Here is a 12,792-nt window from a genome sequence, read left to right as displayed (position 1 = left end):
AAAAACACACAAAAAAAACCATATTCTGTTATTAGTTGAATAAAAATATAACCGAGGCAAAGTAATGCGCTGAAAACTAAACAATGAAGTTCTATTAAACCACCGTAAGCCGAACGATAATTTTTTAAGTTGGTTGCAGTTTTCTTAAGCATTCCTTATAATGAATTTTTGTCACTTAAGTGGGCATAACTTTTAGTAGAATCATTAGTTTTTTATGAAATTTTCACTATCGTTATACAGATTTAAAGCTCTTTACGATGATGTAAAATAATTAAATAGCTGAGCAGCTTAAAAATTTTGCACACATACCTATTAGATGTAATTAAAAAATCAATCAAGCAGAACACTGTTCACAAATTATCTAAAATCCAAAATGGCACTTAGAAAAAAAAAATGGAAGAACAAAAATAAACGTAACTTATCGTTTTTTATCTTTGTCATCCGTGCTTTATTCAAAGATATCTCTCCGTGGGCTCCATGTCGTAGTACTTGTTTACGATGTAAAGAATTTTATTTATAACTAAGCGTGCTAGAGCGGTCTTTATTTCTTGTAATAGAGAGAAAAGTAACAAAATGCAGTAAGAGGCTTGAATGACTGCGCGATTGCGCGCAACAACATGATTCACTATGTTTGGCTATTGCAGATTGATGATGTTTGCCCTCGTTTAAGCTTTTTTGATGTTGTTGAGTTCGAGTTCTAATTTGTAATTTCGTTTCGCCAACGTATTTCTTTAAACAGTTACATTCAATTAAGTAAGTTCCAGGTTGGCTATTTCGTGGTAATTTAGATTTGTTTTTATACGTTAGCAGTGATCTTAAATTAGGATTCGATTTAAAAACTAGTCTATATCCAACTTTTCTAAATATTGGATTGATATTTGTTTTTATTTATGGACCATTTTTTAATTTGGTTAGCAATACTTACCAGTTGTCTTTTGTCGTAACCATTTTCGTTGAATATTTGAATTAGAAAAGTTATCTCGTTTTGTAAATGTAAATCACTGCATATGGAGTAAGGTCTGTGAACGTAACTTTTAAATATTGCGCTTAAAATTTTGGGGTCGTGATTTGAGTGAGGTTTAATTTGAATATTCGTAATGACTTCTTTTCTGTAAACTTTAAACTCGTAATTACCATTGATGTTATAGTCTTTAGTAGGCTGTTGACAAAACAAATTTAACCAACTTGTTTGGAAGAAATAGAAATCGATTTATTAAATTCTTTTGTAGTAAAATTATTATTATTCAAAATACATTATAAATCAATGACAACAAATTCATGAACATTAGTTGAATTAACAAGTAATTTACATAAATATATTTAAAGCAGCTAAATAAGTTTAAAGATTATGGTAACTGTCAAAAAATTTGCAACCAACATCGAACAATGCTAAAAAGTGTTCCTAATTTAACATGTCTTAAAAACGAAACGAACTATACTACCACTGCAAACAGTTCAGGAGTCTGGAGTCATAGCATGCCATGACATGAGCAATCAGCTGACAGGTGACAGCGCACAGGCAGAATTTCGTTGACAAGTACCATTTTGCAGCGGACAAAACAAGTGTTACTTTTTTAGTTTTTTTCATTTTCTCAAGTCTGGTCCGTGTCAGCGTCACGGAAGTTTTTTAAAAATTAAAGGAAGTATCCAGAAGTTTCCAGAAGTTTCCAGAAACATGCAGAAGCTTCCAGAGGTTTCCAGAAGAAGCATCGGGAAGCACCCAGTAGCATCCAGAAATATTTTTATGACTTCAAGTGCAAAAATGGCTCCCGGTAGTCTTAGATTGGAACTAAGAAAGAAAATTATTGGCGATTACGTAAGTGGAATGTCACAAAAAAGTATTTGTGATAAATATCGCGTGAAAAAATGGACCGTATCAAGACTATGTTCCAAATATCGTTTTACGGGGAAGTTGGCAGCAGCTAACTAAGGTGGAAGACCGCGTTCCACCACTTCTACAGAGGATTCTATGATCGTCAGATCCGTCAAGAAGGATCCCTGGATATCATCAGTCGAGATACAAAAGCAATTAAAGCTGCCTGTATCGGACCGAACAATCAGACGACGTGCTGTTGAAGCCGGATTGTTTACTCGACGCCCTGCAAAGAAGCCGCTGGTTTTACTAAAAAACCAGAAGAAAAAACTCCTGTTTGCTACATCTCATATTGACTGGAATGTGCAGAAATGGCGAACTGTCCTATTCAGTGATGGATCGAAGTTCAACATCATTGGGAGCGATGGCATTTGCCGTGTACGTCGACGGGCCGGAAAACGCCTCGATTTACGTTACTGCCATAAGACCGTGATGCATGGTGGAGGCAATGTAATGGTCTGTGGGTGTTTTTCTGCTAACGGTCTAGGTCCAATACATCGAAACAATGAAATAATGGACAGTTTCATGTATAAAAATATCCTGAAAAATTTTATGTTACCTCATGCTGAATGGAATATGACAATAAAATGGGTTTTTCAGCAAGACAACGATCCGAAACACACTGCAAAAGTAGTCAAGCAGTGGTTTCAAGACAACCACCTATCGGTGATGGATTGGCCGCCTCAATCTCCGGATCTCAAACCTATTGAGAACCTGTGGGAGATCGTCAACCGCAGAATTAATCGTGAAGGTGTTCGTAATAAGGATCAACTGTTTGAAAAAATCCGAAAGGCCTGGGCAGCGATTCCACAAAGTTTCATTGATCACCTGATCGAATCTATGCCTCGAAGATGCAAGGCTGTGATCGACAACAAAGGTTTCGCCACGAAATATTGATAGCGAAATACAGCTTGGTCAACATTTTGTCGAGTTGCACTTGTTTTGTCCAGAAGGAAATCAACTTTTTTTAATACTTTTGATTAATTTATTAATTTTTGTGTAGAAATAATGAACTTTGTGATGAATAAAACTTGAAGAACTTTGTCTCTAAACAGTTACATAGTTATTTCTCTAAATTGAAAAAATGCAGCATTTTTATATAAAGAAATTAAATTAGCATTATTTGGTTGCAAATGTTTTGTCCAATACTGTACATCAAAATGAATTGGAAAAACCTTTGCGATTGGTTTTGAAAACATTCTTTGCAATTGGTTTTGAAAACATCCTTTGTGATATTATTGGATTAATAGTTTAAATTCTAGTAATAAATTTTTATTAAATAGGATTTGAATTGTATTGATTATGATTATTTAACTTATCATAATTTTTTATTCATTTTGTTTTAACAATAATCATCCGGTCAATTAATTTGTTTGTTTAGATATTATCAAGATTATCTAGATATTGTTTAGATATTATATATATATGTATATATGTGTATATATATATATATATATATATATATATATATATATATATATATATATATATATACACAAACACACACACATACACACACACACACACACACACACACACACACACACACACACACACACACACACACACACACACACACACACACACACACACACACATATATATATATATATATATATATATATATACGCTGCCAGTTTCTCTTTTTTCAGAATCGTCAAGAAGTCTTTCTATTTTCTTGTTCTTTCAGAACATTGAGCACTTTTTATTTTCTATATTCTGTTCTGAACATTTAGCACTAATTTTGTAAAATACACTAACACAATTTACATCCAATTTAAAAAATCTATTGTAAATAATAAGCATTCAAGATTTGAATAATAAATAATGTGGTTTGTTATAAATCATATTATATACTAAATCATAACATGCTATGAACACATGATATATAATCAAAAAATTAGAAAATTTTCTTGTCGGACTTTTAAAGTCACCGCTTAATTAAAAACGTTGAGAAAAATCCCGCGGGATCTGAACGGCACAATTTTACGTCACCCTCAGATAAACGAAACAAACCCGAAATTTACGGAGACTGGCCTTAAACTACATAAGTACTTGAATGAACGCATTTCTTCTCTATTACAACATAAAGAGGTTAGATAGAAATTTAATGATTACGTTTGTGATGTATTTGAAAAGTATGTGCGATCATGCACAATCGACAATTACTTGATTTAGTAGTAAAGTTTAGTGGTGATATTTTAATGAAAATATACTGATAAAAAACTCATAACTGTATTCCAAGAAGGGACATGCGAGTTCGTGTTTGAAACTTGATAAATTTGAAAAACTTGAAAAAATTTTTTTTTCCAGTTTATAAGAAAATAAACAACTCCTACTTAATTTGTTTTTAAATCCAATAAATTAAAAAAAGTTGACAAATTAAAGATTGACAAAACCTATTTTCTGTTTCGCGGTTGAAACAAGTTTTTCAATATTTTTTTACGTGAAGGTTTGTTCGTTTGCCTGTGATTTTGCAGCATGACCCAGAAAAAGCTCTTTCTGATGCTGCTGATGAAGCTTGAATGCAAAGAACTTTCCGTGCAAGTTTTGCAAGATGAAAGTAAGTGTCGGCACCAGTCTCTGTCGCTCCAAAATCTTTTTATTTCTTGAAGCTAAAGCTTTACGGAAATATTTTTCAGATTCAATTCTAATGTTTAGATTTGTTCGGGTATAGGAGTTGAGAAAACTGAATCTTCTTTTTTTATCATCAATTGTTGGGGATGATTTTGAAGGAGCTATTAAGATTAGATCTTGGGTGGCCTTATACTTTTCCAAGTTCTTTGAGAGAAGGTCTTTTGTGACTGGATCCAGCATGTGTGCAATTGATTACTCAACCGACTCTGATCCCAGATTTGTATTAAAAAAAAAGGTTTTCAAGAAGACTTTTTGCAAATACTTTGCAGCCTCTGTTTGAGATAAAGAGTTTGGTGATTCTTTTACGAATCCTGAATAAAGGAGGAACAATTTGATGAAGTGTTGGCCCTGATAAAAGTTCAGAGGGCAGATCAAACTGCTTTATATGCTTTAAGCTCCGTTAACTCAAGGGGACTTGGGACAAGCACGTCTAATTTTGAATCTTTTGCTCCTACAATCTCAAGTGCAATTCTTAAATAAAAAATTATTAACTTCATAGAATAGAATTCACTTCCATCTGGTTTTACAAAACAATTGTTTTGTAGTACAATATTAGAAAATCGCATGTCTCATCGATTAAGCTTTCCAAGCGAGGCTTCTGTACACATGAGCAGCCAGTAAGGAGCACTTTGCTAGAGTATCTTTCACAACTTTTATTTTAATAAAACTTTTGAACAAAAAGTATAAAACATTTCAGTTTAAATCTCTGTGCTTAATTCCAAGGCCAGGTTGACCTTTACACTAACGTTTACACACCGTCTGTTTCTTCTTGACTTTCCAATGGCAATGTGTCTATGAGTTGGTTTAACTTTAAAAGGATATGAATTCCAGTGTGAGTGTCATTAAAAGGTTTTAGACCCACTAAAAAATCCTACATATAGGCATCGTTGTTAGAGTTTTTTGAAGAATAAACGGCTTTTTTTCTAGATCAAAATTGAGATTTAGTTTCTTTCAGCTGTACTTTTATAGAAATAGATTTCTGGCAGACTGTATCACTGTTACCTAACCGCCGTTTTTTCGGGCCTTGGAAGTTGTACGTGTTATCCATTTAAACATCACACTTATTCATATGGTATTGTTAAATTTTCTACTTAATAATAATTGTTCTATTTGTATCTAAAAAATATTAAGAGATGTTGAATATAAATGAAGTTTTTTAAAGGACGAACATTTTTTTTTTCTTTTCGAAATTCAGGTTTAATTATTTTCACTCTTACCACCCTCGACGTCTGTTTTCATACTAATATGAGGGCGGGGAATTTGCTGCATTTATTTTATGATAAATGTGAATAATATGATGTGGATAGAGTGAAGCAGAATGTGGTGGTGAAGTGTGATTTAGAGATCAATGCAGATATGATGACGGTAGCGCGGTAGAAACATCAGACTTTTTGATAATAATTTTTTTAACGCATAAAGTAATGGTATTAATAATACTGCTTTAATCAAAATGCAAATAAAAGTAAAAATACTTACGACCAGTTTTTCATCTCTTAATATCAACTTATACAAATAACAATACATCAATACTTATAATAACGCATGTTTAAAGTTATTCAAATATAATTCCTAACCAACCCTTCTCATAAAGTTCTCTTTAAATTCTCCATAAATTCTTTTAAATAAAATCTCTTTAAAATCTCTTAAAATTCTTTTAAATTCTTTTCTCATATAATCTCTTAAAATTCTCTAAAAACTTTTTCTTTCTCTTAAAATCCTTTTTAAAATCTTTTATAACTCTTTCTTAATACATCTTCAAAACTCTCTTTAAAATAAAACACTTCATTAAAATCTTTCCTAAAAAAATCTATCCAAAGAGACCAAAAAAATCTTCCTTTCTCTTCTCTTCCTTTCTCTTCTCTTCCTTTCTCTTCTCTTCCTTTCTCTTCTCTTCCTTTCTCTTCTCTTCCCTTCTCTTCTCTTAGATTTTTTCGATCGTTCTTTTTTTATCTGTCCGCATATGTTCTTTCGAATTCTCTTTCAGACAATTAATGGCGGGACTTATTCATTTTTCATGTCATTAGACATGTGTGTCCACCTGGTGTTTTGGTTGGCTCGCTCTATTCTTCGTTCGAATGTAGTATGTTTGAGTCGGCTAAAAATTGAGGATGATAAAATATTCTCATTTTCCCTCCTCACATTAACAACGTCAACGTATTTAACCATAAAAATTATTATGGTGTAAAGTATTTTTTATCAAATTTTTCGTACAAACAGATTTTAGAAATTTATTTTTAAGTTTGGTAAGTATATCATCATTGAAATACACCCTTTTAACAAAATCCAATCCAAATATATATTTTAATTACCTTAAACTTTTTATCAAGCGCTCCCTTCTTTTGCTTCAAAGCTAAGTTAGGAACTAATCATCTTATATTGTTACAGTTAGTTAGGTATAAAGTTAGTTTAGCTATAATATCAAAAAAAATATATAAGCAAATTCCTGATTATTTGGAGTTTTTTTTGTCTCAATTCAACTGTTTTATTTTCTGAAAAGTTTTTGACACTTAAATTAAAATTACAAAGGTGAAATCAATTAATGAATGAGTATACTGTCTTCTGACTCCTTATTACTGATCACACGAAACAATCTTTATTTTTCAAGAAATCTGCAACTGGAGAGTTGAACATTTCATTTTTGCTGATTGTTTTTTTTATGTGCACTGAAAACTTTCAGTTAAATTGCGAGATACAGCAAAAATATTTCGAGATACAGCAAAACGTGAATAACACTAAAAAACAAATTACTGCAAAAAAACAAATCTTTTACCTCACTTAATTTTGTTAGGATTTTAATAAAATGTCAGCAAAAATAAATTGTGTTTAGTCAGCTTTCATAAGCTAAATGTTTTTTTTAGCCATAGATCACTGCCAAATTTAATTACCGTAATTTATAAGCTGTAGTTTTTACTTTATTAAAAAAAAAATGTGTTAAATATTGTTTGTATTTTTTTACTCACTTTAAACATAATTATTTGGATCTCATTTATGATATGGTAAATACCTTGGAAACGTAGCTAAAAATCACTCAGCAATTCAATGTGATTTAGGTGACAAATTTGTTCACATAAAATGTAATCGATATACAAATAAAATGGAAATGGCTGACTGACATGAAAAAAGTCAAAAACTGTAAATACTTGTTTCAAACCCTTACAAAAACATTCTTTTTTATGAAAGCTTTGATCTTAAGCTACCACTCTGACAGGAAAATGTGATAATGCAAACTTGAAAAGCATTTTTGGGGGCTTCAATGACTTGTCTAACACTTCTACCAATGTATAGGGGAGAACCTTAATGAATGGGACGATTATTGAATGGGACAAACTCAAATTCTTATACAAGCATCGATGTAAGAATATTCAAATTCCTGTAACAAAGAGTGATAGAAACAAGAACTCAACTGACCGACTCATCCATCCTATTGCTCTGTGACCGTAATGACAATTGATGTTATTGTGTTTTCGAATGTAAAAAGTAATTTTTAAAAATGTTTTTTTTTTTCTGATTTTGCAGCAATTTTTGAAGTTATGGAAAATAAAATTCCATGCTTAAATAGATAGCAGTCTCTAGTACTACAGTGAGTAAAACATTCAAGCTTAATTAATGGTGTTTTTGGTGTGGCTAATCATTTTTGGATAAAGTGATGCGCATATTGAATGGAACAAAGTACTACCTATTGAATGAATTTAATAAAGTATTATTTACAGTTCAGCAGAGGGATGCTGCAGTCCCTTACTTTTATCCCCATGGGTAATGGGTATAATTTACACACTTTTATACTGCAATATTTTACTTAAATAAAAATAACTAAATATAATATTTTAAAATGAGAAAGTTCTACTTTGATTGAAATTTATTTAGAGTTAAAATGTTTAAAGTTAAAAATATTTTTTGTGGTCTTTATGTATCTATCTATATATTTAAGTACATTTACAATTAATAAACTAATTTGAAAAATTATTGAATTAGATACGTTTATTTTTAATACTTTTATGTTTGTCCCATTCAATGAGACATACTTAATGAATGGGACAAATGTCTTTTTACCAATAGCCAAATGCAAATCCAATTTTTTTGTTTTAATATATCATTGGGCAAGAGTCGGTGGTTATCAAACATATTTAAATATATATATTAAACAACTTTATCTACGTTTGAAAAGCATTTTGCAAAAACTGTCCCAATCATTGAGGTTTTCCCCTATGTTCCTAGGTACAATGGCTTGTCCAAAAATTCTACAAGTAAATCATTCTATATCGTGAGCGCGCAAGGAAAATCTTTTTTTTCTTAAAATTAACATTATTACCACCAACCTCAAAACTACTCTTTTCTTCATTCAGGATTGAACTTCTTTATTTAAAGACTCGATGTCCATACTTGTTCCGTCGATAGATGCAGCTCAAATGAACAAAAGTAACTTATAAAGATTTTAGATGCTTTATTAAAACTTAAAAAATCATTTTTTCTCATAAACAATAATTGTAGACTTACTTGACTTTCCTTCTACCCCAATGGTATTAACAAATCCTTTCTACCTTATCATAACAATTACCCGACATTATTGGCATTACGGAACTTTGCCTGCACGATAAAGTTGTTTCTATAAATAATGTTAAATTAATTGATATGCGAACGATGTAAACAACCAACTGTTAGGTTGGTTTTTTTAGAATTTGTTACTTCCAAAAATATAAATTTTGATATTGTTGTTTAAGCTGGAATCGTTATTAAACAACTAACATTTGCTGCTTAATTTGACGTTTGAACATAACGTGGTTTTGTCGTAAATACGCCAAATAAAAACCAAAAATTTAAACTAGTAGATCATCTAAATCTTCTTTTTGAGAAAGCTTTCCTGGACAATAAAAAGTTTGTTGAGGGAGATTTCAACTTTGACACGCTCAATTACAATTTTTAAGTTTTATACTCTCTTTATGTTTCATCCTACAAATATAAAGAAAGCTATTAATGGCTAATTGAACAAAGTTATTGATGATATTTTTCTAAATATCTATTCTTTTGAAATTACTTTTAACAACACAAAAATAGTAAATAAAACATAAAAAGAAAAACTTCATTTATTTAAAAATGTAAATATATTTATTATATATATATATATATATATATGTATATTACATTATATATATATATATATACATGTATATAAAACTGACAAATATATTAATCAGGATATGGTCAGACTCGTTTAAAGGCTTCGACTAAATAATCTTAAAGTCACTCCGCCATTTCCACCTGAGGTGAACTTCATTCTTAACTTCCAATCTTTTAATCTTTTGTATAAATAAATATATCTGAATGCACATGTATTATTTATTTGACCTGTGCTTAATATTTTATGTTTCGGAATGTTGAAAGATGTTCTGGTATCGCAACATTCACTTCAGAACTATTTGCTGCAGTCTGAGATGCTTCTTATTCAGCAAACTCATGAGATATAACCCTCTGGATAATCCTTCTTGAGCCAACTTTTACTACGTCTGAAATATAAATGAACTTCTTATTTTTCGTTTTCAGTTTAAAATCATATTCAATGTACTTCCAGATTGTCTACACAATGCTTGTTTTTCTCTTTTCTAAATCAAACATAAACCATCAATTTTAATGTCTTCATTGAAATAGCTATTATAACTCTTATATAATTTATGCTTTTCGGTTTATGGGTTAACCAAAACTTACATTTATGTAAACTAGTACCCCATTCACACTACACCAATACCCCATTCACACAAGTTTTACTTTTAGTATGAATGGGTTATAGGTGTCTGAGTTTAAAAACGTAAAGCCAGTAATTATGGGGATCTGAATGAAGCTCTTTGCAGCTTCTTAAAGCGTTTAACTATCAAGATATGACGAGAACAGTAATAGGCATTTATCTATAAACATGTATTATTCACTTGTTGAGGTATTTTTCCTCAAGAATTTTGAGACTCCAATAATGTTATTTGTTCTTTTAAAAAAACTTGCCAGTTCTTAAGAGCTTTCTATCATAAAGTTACGTCATAAACCTTTTAGAATAATTTTCAGATAAAACTGAAACTTGAGAAACACTTTTCATCTATTGAAAGATATCATCATGAGAGGTTTCATCTATAAATGCTTTTCTTTAAATACTTGTTTTCTCATTTTACAACTTTTTACTTTTTGACTTTTGGATGTGAATATCTTAACAATTTCCTTGCTTATGTTATGTCATCTTATACTTTGCATGAGATTACATAATTTATATGTGTTATATACCACGCTTCATTTCTGATACATTTCAATACTTTTTATTATAAAATATTCCGATACATAATGTAAAGAAGTAAAATTAAAAAGTGCGGTTATAAATGACATCACACTGAGATTTATCCTTTTATTTAAATAAATGATAAGAAGATAAAGTGTACGGAAAAAAATTTTAAAACAGCGATTACACAAGTAGACTCGTTTATTTCGAACCCATACCTTCTTAACCCTCATTTACCCTCTATCACACAACCACCCTTCACCAAGCACATCACAACATTAAATAAACTAACGACCTCCATTGTAATGAATCATTCTTTCTTTGTTTTATCAGAAACGACAGAATTTCAAAAACTAGTCTTTAATCGACCAGAGTATAAAATTGGAAACCTGTTTGTTTTTTTCTCAAACAAAAATTTTTTGTATTTTGATGAACTTTTAATTAAATTGACCTCAATAAAGTTATAATTAATACTTAATAATTCAATAAAATAATAATCAACTACTTATCACAATAATAATAAAAAACTTGATATATAGTAAAAATAACTTAATTCATGTAAATAAACTTTACATATTAACGTCACCACAAAAAAAAACAATAAAAATATTATTCATGCAATAGAAGTAAACCAGCTTCTTGTTTGTGAAACCTTGTTAATCTACAAAATGTATCTTTTAAGAACTATTTTATATTTTGAATGCAGTTTCCATATTCCTAATAATTTAAAATTCATAACCTTCGTAAAAAACATACTTTTACAAATTTTTAATTATTCATTCTAAAACAAGTAATATAAATCGCTTCGTAGGTTTGTAGACGCATTCACTTTTAGAATGTCCACAAAACTTTATCTTTGCTTTAAAATTTTTTACGAAAGGCAATGATGTGACCGTAAATAATTCGCACTGAAATAATGATGTTTTTTCCAAAAAATGCTTTTATTTTTACGGTAAGACTTAAATTTTTGAGTCAGGTTTCAGTTGAATTAAGCTCAATTCTCGAACATATTACTATTGCAACTTTTTACGTCATTTTTTTGAATCAAAACATGCTAAAGAGATTTTTAGAAAGTTAAGAAGTAGAAAATAGTTTTAAAACCTCTCTTTAAAAAACTCTTTTTAAAAATCTCTTTTTTGAAAATCTTTTCAAAAACCTCGTACTGAACCGTACGTAACCTCGTAATCTGAAGAAAATATCGTTTGTTTCAGTTTCTAGTAAGATTCGAGAGAAAGAATATTGACGTCATTAATGCACTTTATGAAGAGAATGAAATTATATATATATATATATATATATATATATATATATATATATATATATATATATATTGTAATATATATATAATAAGTTAGGGCCAGTTTTAAGTAACTTTATTTTATAGATCAATTTTGTGTTTATGGGAAGGCCAGTTCTCGGTGGACAAATAGGTGAGTTCTTTTTTACACAATACAAAACCTTAATCACGTTTTCGTTCTTTTTAACTAACTTTTATGTAACTCCGCCGAAAACGAAAGTTAATTTACGTCTGTTAACTAAAAATTGATGTTTAGTTAGTCGGTAATATACGAATAATAACGAATAGTTATCAACTTCCAAATCGGTCTTTTAAAATAAATCCAATTATCTGAAGTATATAAAAATAGAACTCTTCAGAAGTATAAAGTAGCAAACTTTTGGTGTGACAACTTTATATTTATATATAAATTTATTTTTGTAATAATGGTTTCGAATAACAGTTTTGCGTTAATTTTGAATAAAAGTAATCGAATAAAAATCGAATTTTGCGCATGCGTCTAGAAGGTTTGTTGCAAAATAATAAAGAATGGGAGGTATCGCTGTTTTTTTCTGGAATCTTATATGTCTAAATGTAAAATGACTCTTTTAATGTCTAAATTTATATTTTATTTTAAATTCGATTTATTTCAAATGGCTGATACATATTGTACTTAGTCCTAACTATTCTTTAAAAACCGAAAAACCAAACGTCGATATTTACTAACAATCATTTAAATAACTATTTAAATGT

At 29.8% G+C, this 12,792-nt stretch overlaps 2 protein-coding genes across 2 annotated transcripts in view; one reads left to right on the top strand and one right to left on the bottom strand.

Moving 5' to 3' along the window:
- LOC145186566 (uncharacterized) overlaps positions 1–12,792 on the bottom strand; it is a 337,374-nt gene that overhangs the window by 258,480 nt on the left and 66,102 nt on the right. The gene's annotated exons all lie outside the window — the stretch shown is intronic.
- LOC145192198 (uncharacterized) overlaps positions 11,571–12,792 on the top strand; it is a 90,917-nt gene continuing 89,695 nt past the window's right edge. Inside the window, exons 1-2 of the mRNA XM_090078070.1 lie at positions 11,571–11,715; positions 12,148–12,193. Of these exons, the coding sequence (XP_089934196.1) occupies positions 11,680–11,715; positions 12,148–12,193 (82 nt within the window). The 5' untranslated portion in view covers positions 11,571–11,679. The remainder of the gene's footprint in view (positions 11,716–12,147; positions 12,194–12,792) is intronic.

The sequence above is a fragment of the Hydra viridissima genome, unplaced genomic scaffold, assembly GCF_058129835.1.
Source record: "Hydra viridissima isolate aposymbiotic clone 2 unplaced genomic scaffold, HvirCarnegie_v1 scaffold_2, whole genome shotgun sequence".
Classification (NCBI taxonomy): Eukaryota; Metazoa; Cnidaria; class Hydrozoa; order Anthoathecata; family Hydridae; genus Hydra; species Hydra viridissima.
This window is presented reverse-complemented; position numbering and strand designations above follow the sequence as displayed.